We start from the raw sequence: 16028 nt of genomic DNA on the forward strand, positions 1-16028 counted from the left end.
GTAATTTGGGTGGCATTTTATTTCGTATTTTTAAATCATCTTTTTATTTTTGACAATATCTGTAAATTTAGTTTCCTGCTCTTAATTGGGAATATGTACCTGATGGTTTTAAATGCTCCTGAAATTAAGTGCTGCTTGACGAGCCGATATTGTGTATGTATGTGACGTCACTGAAGGCCTAAGGCTGAAATGCACGGCCCGCCACTGTTTTTACCCCACCCATAATGGGCCACACATCTTCCAAAAGTTCAATTTTTGACTCATCAGTCCACGGAATGATTTTCCAAAAGTCTTGAGGATCATCAAGATGTCTTTTGGCAGATGTGAGACGAGCCTTTGTGTTCTTTTTGGACAGCAGTGATTTTCACCTGAGAGCTCTCCCATGGATGCCATTTTTGGCCAGTGCCTTTCTTATGGTAGAGTCGTGAACACTGACCTGAACTGAGGCCAGCGAGATCTGGAGTTCTTTGTGTGTTGTTCTAGGTTCTCTTGCAATCTCCTGGATGAGTCATCGCTGCAATCTTGGAGTAATTTGAGCTGGTCAACAACTCCTGGGAATGGTTACCTGTTCCCAGTTTTATCCATTGTGGATAATGACTCTGACAATGGTTTGGTGAAGCCCCAGAGTCTCGGAAATGGCTTTGTAACCTTTTCTCTGGTCTCTTTTCAATGGGTTGATGTATGGACGTCCTGCACAATGTGCCCATACAGGCGGACCTAGATATACAGGGGGCCCCGAGGGGTGGAGGTGGGGGAAGGTGTTCATCAAGGGGACATTCAAAGTGTGGCCCACGTGCCACCGCCAGTTGCCCATTCCTGGTCTACATACTCCCAGGAGTCACCTAGGTGAAAATTTTTATTTTGAAACCTACCATCTACAGCTGACTTTGTATTTTTTAACCTAAGAGTGGAGATTTTATGAAATTGTGTGACTGTAATTGATGCCAGCCTCGAAGTAACAAAAGGCTACTGTCTCATCTTTTTCAAAGAGTACTTAAAAAAAATTAAAAGAATGGGATGAGGGGGGTCAAGATGTATGAGTGGTTTCCAAAGAAAAACAATAAACAACTGCTTAATGTATTTATTATTGTTATCATTGTTATGAGGACCCAAACAGCGACCAATGCAATGTCTATTATTTTTGTAGAAATTATTAATATCATTATCCATCCATCCATTTTCAACACTGCTTATCCTGAACAGGATCGCAGGGAGTTGCTGGAACATATCCCAGCTGATTGTGAGCAGAAGGTAGACTACATACAGCCTGAACTGGTCACCAGTCAGTCACAGGGCACATATAGAGACAAACAACCATTCACACCCACATCCACACCATCACTGAGTGGGAACTGATCCCACGCTGCCCGCACACAAGTCAGGCGAGTGTACCACTACACCATCAGTGACATTATTATTATTTTTATTATTATTACCATCCATTCATCCATCCATCCATCCACAGCACAGTTTTTAATGGCGCCACTGAATTAAAGATAGCAAGGCTGGATGAGTTGAACCAAGGAGTGAGTTCCTCTGTGTTTAAAGAGGGCACACACAGGTTATTAAAGGCATCAGAGAACCGACCAGCAGTGAGAGGATTACAAATTCAGTGGTTGCACTCCAGAATGGCAGATTTAACAGCAGCACGGGATAAAATGACATAAAAAAATAACTGTTGTGATCAGAAATTACATTGTCTAAGTCTTAGACAAGTTTGACGCCGGGAGACCATAAGCAAGAACTCGGTCTAAAATATGTGTACATGTGTCGGGCTGGTCACATATTGCACAATATTAAGAGTCAATAAGTCTTAAAAAGTACTTTGCTAGTGGTTATTCAGTACAACTCACATGGATATTAAAAATCCCCTATGAGGAGAATATGATCATATATGAGCCTGATTTTGGCAAGAAGTTTTGAAAATTCTTTTAAAAAGTCCTCATTGTATTTAGGAGGACAGTAAATAACAGCGCAAAAGCACGGGGACAGCGCGGCCTACTTCAAAGAGAGTTGCTTCAAAGCTGGTCATTGATGTGGTGAATATACACCGTTTACATTTAAAATTGTTTTAAAAAATACTCACCATTCCTTCAACACGGCATGAAGTCCTTGAGGAGTCCAAGAAGACACAGTCAGGTGGCAACAATTCAATTAAAGTGTTAAACTCACCGGCACCTGTCCAAGTCTCTGTCAGACAGAGGAAAGACAGGTCTTGTTCGTTTAACAGCGCAATCCTTGTGGAAACAAATCAAGGGTGGATGCTTCTTCCAATCCCCAAGCTTGGGGAAATTTCCTAAAAAGCTGAAGATTGACCCCTTGTTGATGGAGGCGTGGAGAACAGTTATTGCATGATGCCACGGGAGAGCCAACGACTGGTATCAAGCATGAGTCAACAGGACTCGACAGCGTAATTAGGTGCATTAGGTAACGAGCAGAGGTCAAATCGTCTTTCAGTTCCCGTTTTTGCTTCACCAGATGACTGCTGTGTTTGCAGCGGCGGCACTTCTAAGAAGAGCGCGCATGAATACGGAAGAGGTCAGCCAGTATGTATGCCAGAAACGGAGACAGTGTCTTCTCAACACCACCATGCTCAAACACAGCCAAACTTCTGACGTATTGTGGAAAATCCAACAATGATTGGTAATCATAAACCAGTAGAGACTCAGTTAGAATAGCACCAAGCACTGTGAAGAGAAAACAAAGCCAGAGCAGCAGGACCATCGCCACACATCCTGGCGCACTGTCCATCAATCCATCCATCCATTTTCTGATCCGCTTATCCTCACAGGGGTCGCGGGGCGTGCTGGAGCCTATACCAGCTGTCATCGGGCAGTAGGCGGGGCACGCCCTGAACCGGTTGCGGGCCAATCGCAGGGCACACATAGACGAACAATCATCCATGCTCACAATCACACCTTGGGAAAATTTAGTGTTCCATTAAGCCGCCATGCATGTCTTTGGAATGGGGGAGGAAACTGGAGTACCCAGAGAAAACCCACACAGGCACGGGGAGAACATGCAAACTCAACACTGGAAGGCCGGAGATGGAATCGAACCCGGGCACCTCTGCACTGTGAGGCCGACCGGCTAACAAGTCCCCCACTGTGTCGCCCAGGCGCACTCTCCGCCATCTTCAAAGCTATCCTTACTGACTGTGGAAACTCCATACTGGACTTCAAACTGCCTCTCTCTCTATCGATATGTTCCCCATGGAAAATGATGTAGGGGTGACATTGTAATCAGGGCATGCAATCTCATGTGATAGAAAGGCTTATTTTACTTGCCACACAAAATCTGTAATACAGTTAATTATATGAAAGGAAATGTATTTACTTAACAAATCGGTTGACGGTGTGCGCCACTAAATATTCTGCATTCTTTTTCAATTTAGGGGCCACTGTGCTGGTCCAACAAGTTAATAGCTATAGCGTTCAAGTAATTATTCACACTGGGCCAGGCAGCTTTGAATATTTTTTTTCTTTAATAACATTCGTCGAAGGAGAAAAATCTGCGCTTGATGATTGCGCCTCTTCGGCAGGATTTGTGTCCGAGCACTGATTTTGATGGGGGGATTCTCAGCGCTTTTTTGCTGTTGCATGTGTTTTTTGCGGATGAGGTGGGCAGCATTTTTCACAGCCCCGTTTTGTTGAGTGGATATCTCGGTGCTGTTGGACAGTCTGCATTGGTGCGGCTGGATGGATGGCTGGTGGAGCTGAGAAAAGGGGAACTAAGGATGAGGAGAGAGGAGCGTTGGTGCGGATGTGTATTTGGAACCCAGTGTTGGCACTTGGACTTGAAGCTGATCTAAATTGGGCAGAAGAGTTGAAAATTGATCCCTGTATTTGTCAGTTATCAGGACAGCTTGTTTACTTTCAAGCTAATCTAGACTGTGTCAAGCATGCTGTGAACATGAAGTCCCTGAACCACTGGTGGAGACTTTGATTCTCTCCTATCTCATATCACTGCTTCAAGCTACAAGGCGTATATAGGAATAGTTGTTACGATTGAATTATTGTTGATGGTTTATGTTATGTGTTCTGTTGTAGTCTTGTCATTTTATGTTAAATGTTCTGTAAAGCGCTTTGTTACGGCTCCAGCTGTTGTGAAGGTGTGATGTATTGTATTAATGAATAAAATCCCCATTTAAAAGTTTATTTTTTTGGTTTATCTTGTCTGTCTAAATTTACTGTATTTGCTTATCTTAAAGTGGGGAAACTGCAAAAAAAAGTAGTGGGTTGATAAGAGGGCAAATGCTTTTTTTTTTTTTTTTACTGCACTGTATATCTAGGTGTGCGTGTTACTGTATTCAAGTGAACGTATAATAAAGCAGAGTGCCCTTGTTTGCCCACGCCGCCCTCGCGCATTATGTGTGTGTGTGCGTGCCTGCGTGCGTGCGTGCGTGCGTGCGTGCGTGCGTGCGTGTGTGTGTGTGTGTGTGCGTGGTTCGTGGCTCGCGAGCTGCAAGTTAAACACCCCGATCTATAGCAGCGGAGTGGAGTCGGGGGAGTAGCATTTCACATTCGAGTGGTGGGCTTGAGGAACGGCTCTCCTTGGTGATCGTAGTTTGAATTTGGGCGGACGTCATGCAAATCCTATTGAACCTTGGTAGATCGACGGATACACGCATTTAGGACAACCACAGCCGAAACGCAGGGCAACTGTCAGCATCAGGTCATTATCTCGACAGGCGAGAGACAATATTTTGCGGGAAAACGAGAGAATTTTGACAATAATAAAACAGGTATCAAGCACGGCGCCTTGTTTCTTGGCAACGGAAGAGATCAGCATCCGGCTCGGAATGACTACCCTGAAGCGTCTGAAATTTGGAAAGGAAACAAAGGACAGCGTTACGCTGCTGCCATGTTTTTATTTTGTAGAGGTTAGTCTATCTATCTATCTATCTATCTATCTATCTATCTATCTATCTATCTATCTATCTATCTCTTGAATCGAAACAGTCACGTTTACAGACTGTATAATAATGACTGATGTGATTCAATGATATCAGTTTGTTTGTTAAAGAGGGAAAGTAATTAAATTTGTATTCGGGTAAATGAACCTTCATTAAGGTTGAGTCAATGGCTTGTTCAAAAACAGTATTGATTCGTATTACACATACGTGTGTGTGCGTGTGTGTGTGTGCGTGCGTGTGTCTGTGTGTGTATAAGGCTTCTTTGCATAGCAGTTTGGCAAATCATCAACTTAATTTGATGATTTTTAATTTAGCTTTCTAAATATGTGGAGCTTTTTTTTTTTTGCAGATTAATCCCAGGCAACTGTGAAGCAATATAATTAATGAACAATTATTTGTTTTTATAAAAATGTATTGCAATGTACAATTGTGCTTCTTAAATTCAAATTGTGTATTAAACTAAACTTTGTTTTCTTGTTTAGAAGCATAGCTAAACTGGGTGAAAAGCTCTTCTCTAAGGTAGTTATAGAAAATAAAATATACCAAAATGAATATCAAAATTATTCATTTATTTATTTACTCTGCGTAGATGTACAAAAAAAGTTCGGGTACAAAAGACTAAAAAAGAAAATTAAAAAACGGCATTGAGATAATCTTTGTATTGTTAAGATTGGCAATGAGAAAAACATGAGAAAATAGTGGCTCTGCCTTGAGCAGACGATCTGTTCATCCAGATAGGAGTTTTCCTGCTGTCCTTAATTTTCCTTAATCTTCCTTTGTAGCATTGCCTCTCCTCTGTGAGCTCCAACTGTGGACTTGGCTAGTACAGTCTGTGACTAATTTGACCATTTGTAATTGAGAATCATGTGCGAGCTTTTTCAAGTGAACATGAGAACTGGCTGCCAGTACACCACTACTTTTGATGATCGGCCTTTGAGTCTCTTTTTTCACTTTCAGGGTGTATGCCATATTTTGATTTCATTGGTGGATTTAATGCTGTTAAATTACACACACTAGTGAAGCAAAGAAAAACATTTTGGATAAAAACATAAAAAACAAAATGAAAAGAAACAATTTTTTTTTCTTTAGCATAGTGGTTTTTCCTAATTTTACTCATATGATTTCACTACATTACAGCTTCTCTCAGCCGCGTTGGTACATTGATCAGATCAGAAGTAAAATTAGCAAAATGTGCATTTATCAAAAAAATACAAATAGTACAAATAGCAAAAAATCACGGTTCCCCCGCAAAAGCCATTTTTTCTCCTCACAAAATCCGAAGTACAATATCTGTGTCATTGAACATGCCAGTGCCATCACAATGACAATTTCTTGTGTCATTCCGCATGGATAAGGCAGTCAAATTAATTCAGTTATGTTGTCATTTTATTAGTACAGATACAGAAAAAGACAGCAGTTCTGATGGCTATGGATTGATGGCAGTTATTTTGAATTGTATATTACATGTTATTGTATATGTATTGAGTACCACAAACTAGACACAATTCCCTTTAACTCTTTTACTTTTTATTTTGAAATTTATTGACAGACCTTGTGATACAGAAAAAGACAGCAAAGCATAAAATAAAACCAAAGTAAAAAATGCATGTGAATATAGGACAATATCCTGAAGGAAATCTGCACAGGCAGCGCTGCAAGAATTACAATGCAGTCTTATGTCGATGTCAGACTACGTCAATGTTGCAGTTTTTTGACTCGACAGGCATGTCGCAAACAAACGTAGTGTCTCTTGGACAATTTTGAGTTGTCTTAACCCATTGTAGCCCGTGTAGTGTGACCAGGATTGGTCGTCTGGTATCTGGGACACTTCACGACCGAAAGTCTGGCAAGCAAGAATTTTTGTTCATCTTGCCGCATTGTGTGACATGTCCTTTGTTGACGTGTCCTTTGTTGCCCTTCGTTCGGTTCTTCTGCATTACCCTCCTACTTATGACAACAGACTGGATGTGGGTTGCACAAACAAAGAAAAAGTGACTTGAACCAAAGAGGAAATACTGGAAAGTATACATAGCATATCAACATATGCTATGTTTGCTCACTGCAAAGCTAGTAGCTGATGAGCAAATATAACGTCATTAATCAAATTTGTTACCTCAATCAGAATCAGAATCATCTTCATTGGCCACGTATGTAGAACAGACAAGGAATTTGTCTCTGGTAATGCAGGCCACCCTAGTATTGTAATAACAAGCAACTACGAATTAACAAGGACATGACAAATAAGTATTGAAAGACTTTCCGTAATGTACGGGTACCATTGTGCAGTTGTATCACCCAATGACAGCTGTGTGACAATGTCAAGAGTATCGAGCAGAGATAAAGTGATCAGTGGTGCAGTACAATACTTTGACAGTTGTGCAGTTGGTGCAGATAATAGTATAATAGTACAATTTTAGTTGTGCGACTATACAGAAAGTCCTTGAGTGTCTCGTGCTGTGGAATATTGATGAACAAGAATTGTTCATGTAGAGAGCTACAATGATCAGTGTGGTAATACTGGTCCACAGGGGTCTGCTAAAATGCAAAGAGCCACTATAGATTTGAGTCACTGTTTAGGGAGTTGATGGCGAGAGGGAAGAAGCTGTTTGAATATCTGCTGGTTTTGGTGCGCATGGATCAATGCGGACCTTGTATCGGTCTGTCATGGTAAAGAAGGAGCTGAGCCAAAGGGCGAAGCTCTCAATTTACCGGTTGATCTACGTTCCAACCCTCATCTATGGTCACGAGCTATGGGTCGTGACCGAAAGAACGAGAGCCCGGATACAAGCGGCCGAAATGAGTTTTCTCCGCAGGGTGTCCGGGCTCTCCCTTAGAGATAGGGTGAGAAGCTCGGTCATCCGGGAGGGGCTCAGAGTCGAGCCGCTTCTCCTCCACATCGAGAGGAGCCAGACGAGGGGGCTTGGGCATCTGATTCGGATGCCTCCTGAACGCCTCCCTGGTGAGGTGTTCCGGGCATGTCCCACTGGCAGGAGACCCCGGGGACGACCCAGGACACGCTGGAGAGACTATGTCACCCAGCTGGCCTGGGGACGCCTCTGGATCCCCCGGGGAGAGCTGGAAGAAGTGGCTAGGGAGAGGGAAGTCTGGGCTTCCCTGCTAAAGCTGCTGCCCCCGCGACCCGGCCCCGGAGAAGTGGTAGAAGATGGATGGATGAATGGATGGATGGATGGATCAATGGTGCCTGCCTCAGGGGAGTAGCTGGAAAAGGTGGTGGGCAGGGTGTGGGGGGTCCAGCAGCATTTTCCATGCCCTTGTCTTGGTTCTTGCGGTGTGCAAGTTCTCAAGAGTGGGTTGCGCAGTGCCAATGATTTTTGTCCACAGTCCTAACTGTCCGTTGCAGTCGGATTTTATCCTCTTTTGTGGCAGCCTCAAACCAAAGTCTGATGGAGGAGCACAGGACTGATTCGATGACTGCTGTGTAGAACTGTCTGTGCAGACCGTGCTTCCTCAGCAGCCCCAGGAAGAACATCCTCTGCTGGGTCTTTTTCAGGATGGCGTTAATGTTGATCTCCCACTTCATGTCCTGAGAGACTGTGATTCTTAGGAACTTGAAGGTCTCGCCGGTTGACACTGGGCAGTTGGATAGTGTGAAGGGCAGCTGTGGTGAAGGATGTTTCCTCAAGTCCACGATCACCTCTACAGTCTTGAGCGTGTTCAGCTCCAGGCTGTACCAACCTGGACGCAGACTCGTCGTCGTCTTTGATGAGGCCGATGACTGTGGAGTCGTCTGCAAACTTTTATCAGTTTAACAGGTGGGTGTGTTGAGGTGCAGTCGGTGTAAAGCAGCGGTGGGAAAACTACAGCCCGCGGGCCAGATCCGGCCCATTGGGCTTTTTAATCCGGCCCGCCGAAGATTGGTTCAGAATACAGTATAAGGTTTGATGTGAATGATGCAATTCATTTAATTTTGACTTTTAATGACAGGCATTCAACACCAGGTAGCTTGATTTTGCAGAGCCCGCACCCTGAAAGAATGAAAGAGCCGGAAAGAGAGAGAGAGAGAGAGAGAGAGAGAGAGAGAGAGAGAGAGAGAGAGAGAGAGAGAGAGAGAGAGAGAGATAATAATCGCTCTACTTCTACTGGTCAGATCGCAAGCCATCTGCAGCAATGTCAAAGAAAAGAAAAGTCAACAGTGAGTGTCGGGTGTTTAAGTAAGAATGGACACCTAAATACTTTTTTACCGAAGTCCGATCCAAGGCTGGTCAAGATTAAAGAAGTGATTAAAGTATGCCAAAGAAGTGTTGTGGTTTTAAAAGAATACAACATCAGCCATCACTTTTCCACCAGGCATGCTAATTATGCCAGCAACCTTTCAACACAAGAAGATACAGCTCCCGCTGGCAGGTTTGGTAGCAAGTTTGCAGGCTCAGCAAAACACCTTTCTTCAAACAACTTCCATCCAAGAAGCAAGTACGATGACGTTTTTTCACTGGCATTCAAACTAGCAAAAGCCAGCAAGCCTTTCTTCGAAGGGGAGTCTCTCAAAGAGTGCATGGTAGAGATAGCCAGTACAGTATTTTATGTCCTGAGAGCAAGAAAAAATTTGAAAAAAATTGCTTATCACGCAGGTCAGTGGCTCGCCGTATTGAAGTAATTGACAAACACTTAACTAGCAAGCTAAACAAAAAAGCGAAGACATTTACATTATATTCTTTGGCAGAAGAGATTTACATTATATTCTTTGGCACTGGATGAAAGCATTGATATAAAGGACCTGCTCAGCTTTTAATTTTTATCAGAGGGATTAATGAGAATTTAGAGATAACGGAGGAGTTTTTGGATATGGAATCCCTGAAAGGAAAAACACGAGGAGAGGATTTATTTTACAGCGTGTCAGCAGTCATACAGAGGCACACGTTACCTTGGAGAACGCTCACCAACGTTACCACAGATGGATCACCGAATCTAGCAGGAAAAACATCGGGATGCTGAAGAGAATTCAGGACAGGGTGAAAGAGGACAACACTGAGCAGGAGGTCATTTTCCTACACTGCATAATTAACCAGGAAGCACTATGTAAATCCGTGCTGCAGCTTGACCACGTAGTGAAGCCAGTTGTGAAACTTGTCAATTTTATTCGAGCGAGGGGACTTCACCATCGTCAATTTATTCATTTCCTTGAAGAAACTCACGCTGATCACACGGACTGTCTGTACTATTCTAATGCCCGCTGGTTAAGTTTGGGGAAAGTATGTCAACGTGTGTGGGAGCTCAAACGGGAGATTATTTCATTTTTGGAGCAATTTGAGAATAGTGAAAATTTTCCTGAGCTGAATGACACAGATTGGCTTTGTGATTTTGCTTTTACTGTGGACCGACTGACACATATGAACGAACTGAATATGAAGCTACAAGGGGAAAAACAGCAAACGTCAAAGCCTTCAAAAACAAGCTAATTTTATTTTCGAAGCAAATGTCAGCCAAGTCATTTGCTCATTTCCCCACACTGGCTACGTTAAAGGAGGCCCCACAACATGTGAAAAAATATAGAAAATCACTGGATGACCTGCATGAGGAATTCTGCCGTCGCTTTTGTGATTTTGGAAAAATTGACAGGGCACTTCAGCTGGTGTCATGTCCCTTCTCACGAGACCTGGAAACGGTGCCACAGGAGTTGCACTTGGAACTGATAGATCTCCAATGTGACATAATGTTAAAGGACAAGTTCCACTCCCTGGATGAGTTTTATGCTTCATTAAGTGCAGTCAAATTTCCAAACAACCAGCTGGTGATGTTTGGCTCGACATACAGTATGTGTGTGAACAGACTTTTAGTGTGATGAACACCAACAAAGCACACCACAGATCCCAGATAAGTGATGAACACTTCAAATCTGTTCTGAGAATTGCCACAACACGATTACAACCAGACTTAATGCTTTTGTTCTGTTTATGTTTGATATGTTGTGGTATGTTCAGAAATCTATCTTGTGCCCGCCTATCGAATTTTAAAAGTCATTGTGGCCCCCGAGCCAAAAGGTTTGCCCACCCCTGGTGTAGAGGGAGAAGAGCAGCGGGGAGAGGACTCATCCTTGAGCGTGTAACCGAGGCAGCCACTTGTGCCGGCGCCATCTTGGGAAAATCATGGGAAAAAGTGCAAAACAATCCTCTTTCTCAACCCTTTCATTTGCTCTTTGGTGTTATATCAGGGCTAAACAGTCCAGAGCTTTCCCTCTCTTCCTCACTGTGGAAAATTATGGAAAATTAGACGAACCATAGGTTTCGACCTTTAAAAGTAGTCTTGTTTTCTTGGCCAATGGCGCATTGCCATGGCAACAGCTTTTTGCCAAAATTCACAAATTTTGTCTTGGAACATCATGAAGGCCTCAACAGATTTCTGAGCAAATTTGCTGCCTACTGCCCAAAGTCAGCTGAGATAGGCTCCAGCACGCCTGTGACCCTCGTGGATAAAGCGGGGCAGAAAATGGATGGACATAACACTTTCCAAACTGTAGTTTATAAACCACAATATATTTGTCCAAATGATGAGCTCTTATCAAAATACACACACACACACGCACACACACATACACACACACTCTTGTTTTGAAAGCAGCCAGTTCCTGAGGAGTTTTTATTTGTGTCAAAAGCATTTCCCGAATCGGTCAAAATCAGCCAGCGAAGCTTTGGACTTTTGGGTCCAACCCTCAATGAAGAAAGCCTCCATACATGCTCTGTGAACACGCTCCCTTTATTATGTGCTTTCAAGGCTCGACATGTCTCGTAAAAAGAATAGTAAATACGTAAAAGTTAGGGATATTTTGCTTTCCGGTGAAATTTATGGAAAATGTAAAAAGCTCATGCTAAATTAATTATATTCAGCTAGTATGGCTTTGTCACTGTACCATTCACAAAATGTAGGGCAGTTCTGTACCGACTGGACAGATTTTCCCACACTGTAACCACCAAAAGCTTGTCTGCTGATAACAGTGGCTGATGCCTAGTGCTCTCCTTGACGTCTCCAACAACTGTTGGCGGCTATCATTTCTGCTGACCATGAATTGTCCCTCATCCAGCGTAAATGCTCCATGGCCCATGTGCCTGGAGTTGTGTGGCATTCATCATCCGGTTTCTCAGGGCATTGTTCACAATGTCCGGGGTAGGAGACCGACGTCTCTCTGCCAGTTGACGATTGTGATGGGCTCTGCGGGACAGGGCAGCTCTAGCATGTCTCCAGATGGCACGACAAGATGGGCACGGACATGGGGAACAGCGACCTCTTGCTCATGGGAAGGGAAGAGTGGGGGCTGATACCCATAGGCGACCATGAATGGAGACATGCCCGTGGATGAGGAGGAGAGGGAATCTGAGAATACTCGACCCATGCAAGGTGTAGGCTCGAGGAGGCTGGATGGAGGGCCAACACACACCTAAGGGCTGTCTCCAGAGCCTGATTGACTCTCTCTGTCAATTGGTCTGGGGGTGATAACCTGAAGTGAGGCTAGAAGATCCCCCCAGAGCTTTATAGAAAGCTTGTCATACTTGGGATGTGAACTGGGGACCCTGTTCAGAAACAATATCGATTGGGATGCCATGAAGCTTGAAGACGTGGCTCAAAATGATGTTCGCAGACTCAAGGGAGGAGGGAAGTCTGGGTAATGAAATGAAATGAACCATCTTGGAGAATCAATTAACCACAGTCAACATGACCATGTTTTTATCGGAGGGAGGCAAACCAGAAACAAAACCAATTGACAGGTGGGACCAGGGATGGCTGGGGTGGACAGAGGTTACAGGAGGCCCATGGGGCAATGGTGAGAGGACTTTCTTTGAGAGTAGATTAGGCAGGTGGCAACGAACTCCTTGACATCTTGGACCATCCGGGCTGACCAGAAGTGTCGTGGCAAGAACTGGAGAGTTCAATTCACCACAGGATGACAAGGCAGCTTGGAGGAGTGTCCCCCATTGCAGGACTTGAGAGCGGGCGCAATCTGGGACAAACAGTTGATCCCCAGTGCCCGAGCCAGGATCTGGTTGTTGGCATTGTGCCTCCAGAACTGCCCGATCAATGTCCCACACTGCTACCACGATGAAGCATGAAGAGGGGAGGATGGTCTCAGGATCTTGCCTCTTTGAAGATGTATCATGCATACGAGAGAGAGCATCAGGCGTAACGTTACGGGAGTCTGGACGATAGGACAGAGAGAAATTAAAGCACTCTAGTAAAAAGGAGCCTGATGAGAATTTAGGCGTCTGGCAGATTGCAGACATGTGAGATTCCTGTGATCTGTTAGTACCAGAAAAGGGATCTCAGCTCCCTCCAGCCAATGTCTCCACCCCTGAGGGGCAGCCACCACAACCAACAATTCATGGTTGGCGACATCATAGTTTCTCTCAGGAACACTGAATTCGCATTTTTCTGCTTTGACAAAGAATTTGTTTTCTGGGAGGCACTGCAGAACTAATCTAACATGCCGGACATGTTCTTCTGGGGTTTGAGAGAAAATCAAACTGTCACCAAAATAAACATACACAAACTGGTTAGGCATATCTCATAGAATGTCATTAATGAATGCTTGAAACACAGCTTGAGTATGAATGAAAACAAAAGGTATCACCAAATATTCAAAATGATCAATGGCCATCTTAAAGGCTGTCTTCGACTCATCCCTCTCTCGTATTCGCTCCAAGAGATAAGTGTTGCGAAGATCTAGTTTGGTGACATAGAGTAGCTGTATAGCTACTGTCATCAATAACAATAGAGGTGTGTGTGTGTGTGTGTGTGTGTGTGTGTGTGTGTGTGTGTGTGTGTGTGTGTGTGTGTGTGTGAGAGACTGAAAGACAGCCAGAAAAGATGGCATCTACGTAGCCCCCGACTGATCCAAACTCAAATTCCGGTGAACAACACACGATCGGCAAGTGCTATTCAAGAGCTTTGCTTTTCTTTTTTGTTGTTGTTTTTTTTTTTTGGCTTTTCTTTTGTCACATGGTGTTTGTTATTACTTCGTGTGAACCCGATGTGGACTGTTTTCAGCGTTTTTTGGCCACGACATTCATCAGAGGAGAAGAATCTGTGCTTGGTGGTTGCGCCTTCTTGTCAGCATGCGTGAACCAGCACTGATTTGAATTGGGAGGAATGCCGGTGCTATTTGACCGTTGCCGCTGGACAGCCCCGGGACGCTTGTGTTTTTTGCGCCTGTAATGGGCAGCATTTTTCACAGCCCCGTTTTGTTTAGCGGAGATGTCACGATGTTGGACAGTCTGCGCTGGTATGGTTGAATGGATGGCTCGTTCATGTGCACGCGTGTGACATACTACATACATTTTGGTGGACTTATTTATTAAACATAACACCCCACTCCCGAGCTCCGCTGCTGTGGAGGTTTTTTTTTAAACAGCCGGCAACGTCCTCCGGCTATAGAGGACCACCCTGGCTCGTGCCAGCTTTGACAAGCTGGTCTTCCTCAAAGGGCGCATGTCCGTATTGGGGTACCCCACTTATAAGGGGCTGTATGAGAAGGAGAACCAGCAGGGAGGTGAAAAAAATAAGCTTTTTTTGGTGTGTGAAGTTGTCCATGCAATTCATATTTTATAGTTTTTGTGTAAAGTAGTCCAAACTTTTCACAATAAATGAAATTATATGCCAGCCTGCTGTATACTTTTTAGTACTGCCGGTCTTAAAATTGTGTTGACGGGAATAGGGATTCTAGTGGGGGTGGAAAAGAATGTATACAATTCAAATATTTGCACTCGGACCAGAATGAAATCACTTAATGCCGTTGCATGTACTGGCCCTTAACGGAGAGTTCAGCTCTGCTCACTGTCTAAGAGAGGGGTGCCCAACCAGTATTAAAAAAAACTATATATATATATATATATATATATATATATATATATATATATTAGAGCTGTCAAACGATTAAAATATTTAATCTAATTAAAAATGCAACTGTCACAATTAACTCAAATTCACTAAAAATTAATCGTGATTACTCACACATAATCTCTCACACAATATTACTGTCCATCAACAACAGTGAAAAAAATATTTTATCACACAACAGCTCCTTTAGCAGCTCTTTTTATGGAATCAAAACAGAGCAATATAACATTATAAAGTGCACATCTAAGGTAAACTAGTACTCAGCCTATAGTGGATTGAAGCCATGGTTGCATACTTCGTTTTTCTCAAGTTTGCTTTGAACACAGCAGTCAGGCTATGTTGATTCTGTTGGTCCTTTTTGCGTGGAAGTTTCTCTTTGGTTTTGTGAAGACATCATTTTGGATGACTACACTTGGGTCGATGACAACACCGGAGACATTTTATTTTCACTATGGTCGCTACGTCGCTACCACTGCACCGCTGAACTCTCGCCGTGCCTCAGCGCACTGTCACTGTCAGATGAACACAGAGAAGCTCCACCCGCTTTATTTATATGGACACGGAACACTGTAACCTTCCACACAAAATAGTTCCAAACAAGTAACAATCGCGTCAGTGGCATACATCGTATTCGATAGGCTACCTGCTCTTTATTCACCAGAGGCTCATCAACCTAGTCTCTTATTTCTCTCCCGAAACAGTGTCTTCTCCCGCTTGGTGTACCTTAGCCTTCTCCCCTACGTACAATCTCTGTACACAGCTTGTAATGGAGGCTCTCGCTGGCAATCCGTAGTGGAGTCGTTAGATACAATGCAAATGATTTCAGCTTGAGTCGAACTGTGGACAATGTTGACAGGCTTGCATGCAGTAGCCATACATTTAGCTATGACTTCAGCAAATTTGTTCTTCGCTGTGTCATCCATTTTCTTCGCTTTGAAATGATCAGTAACTGTCTGTCTGAGACGAGGGGGCGGAGTACTCAAGTCAGCTGTGTGCTTGGCCATTCGGTGGTATTTCAGACTCGACGTGCTATAATGATAGCTCAGTTTACGACTGCAAAACATACAGGTAACTTTGGTCTTGTCAGTGGAGCAATCTGGCAACTTTTTAAAAGTAAACTTTCCATTCATAAACCCTTTAAGTATCCGTTTTCGGTGTCTCACGCTGCCATGGCTGGCAAAACAGACATGGGCGTGGACCTGTGCAGCGCGCTTGTTGTTTTGTTTCCGGTTTATTTATAGAGCAACGTAACATCCGCTGTGACGTGTGC

The 16028-nt window shown here is 43.7% G+C and overlaps 1 protein-coding gene across 3 annotated transcripts in view; it reads left to right on the top strand.

Moving 5' to 3' along the window:
• The first annotated feature begins 4425 nt into the window (after positions 1-4425).
• Positions 4426-16028, top strand: part of LOC109521293 (phospholipid phosphatase-related protein type 4-like) — a 67702-nt gene continuing 56099 nt past the window's right edge. For 2 of the 3 annotated variants that reach the window (XM_019879077.1, XM_019879078.1), the window contains exon 1: positions 4426-4882. In XM_019879077.1, the coding sequence (XP_019734636.1) occupies positions 4802-4882 (81 nt within the window). In that variant the 5' untranslated portion in view covers positions 4426-4801. The remainder of the gene's footprint in view (positions 4883-16028) is intronic. The other variant, XM_019879076.1, reaches the window with a different exon arrangement.

Source organism: Hippocampus comes, unplaced genomic scaffold (assembly GCF_001891065.2).
Source record: "Hippocampus comes isolate QL1 unplaced genomic scaffold, H_comes_QL1_v1.1 scaffold85, whole genome shotgun sequence".
Classification (NCBI taxonomy): domain Eukaryota; kingdom Metazoa; phylum Chordata; class Actinopteri; order Syngnathiformes; family Syngnathidae; genus Hippocampus; species Hippocampus comes.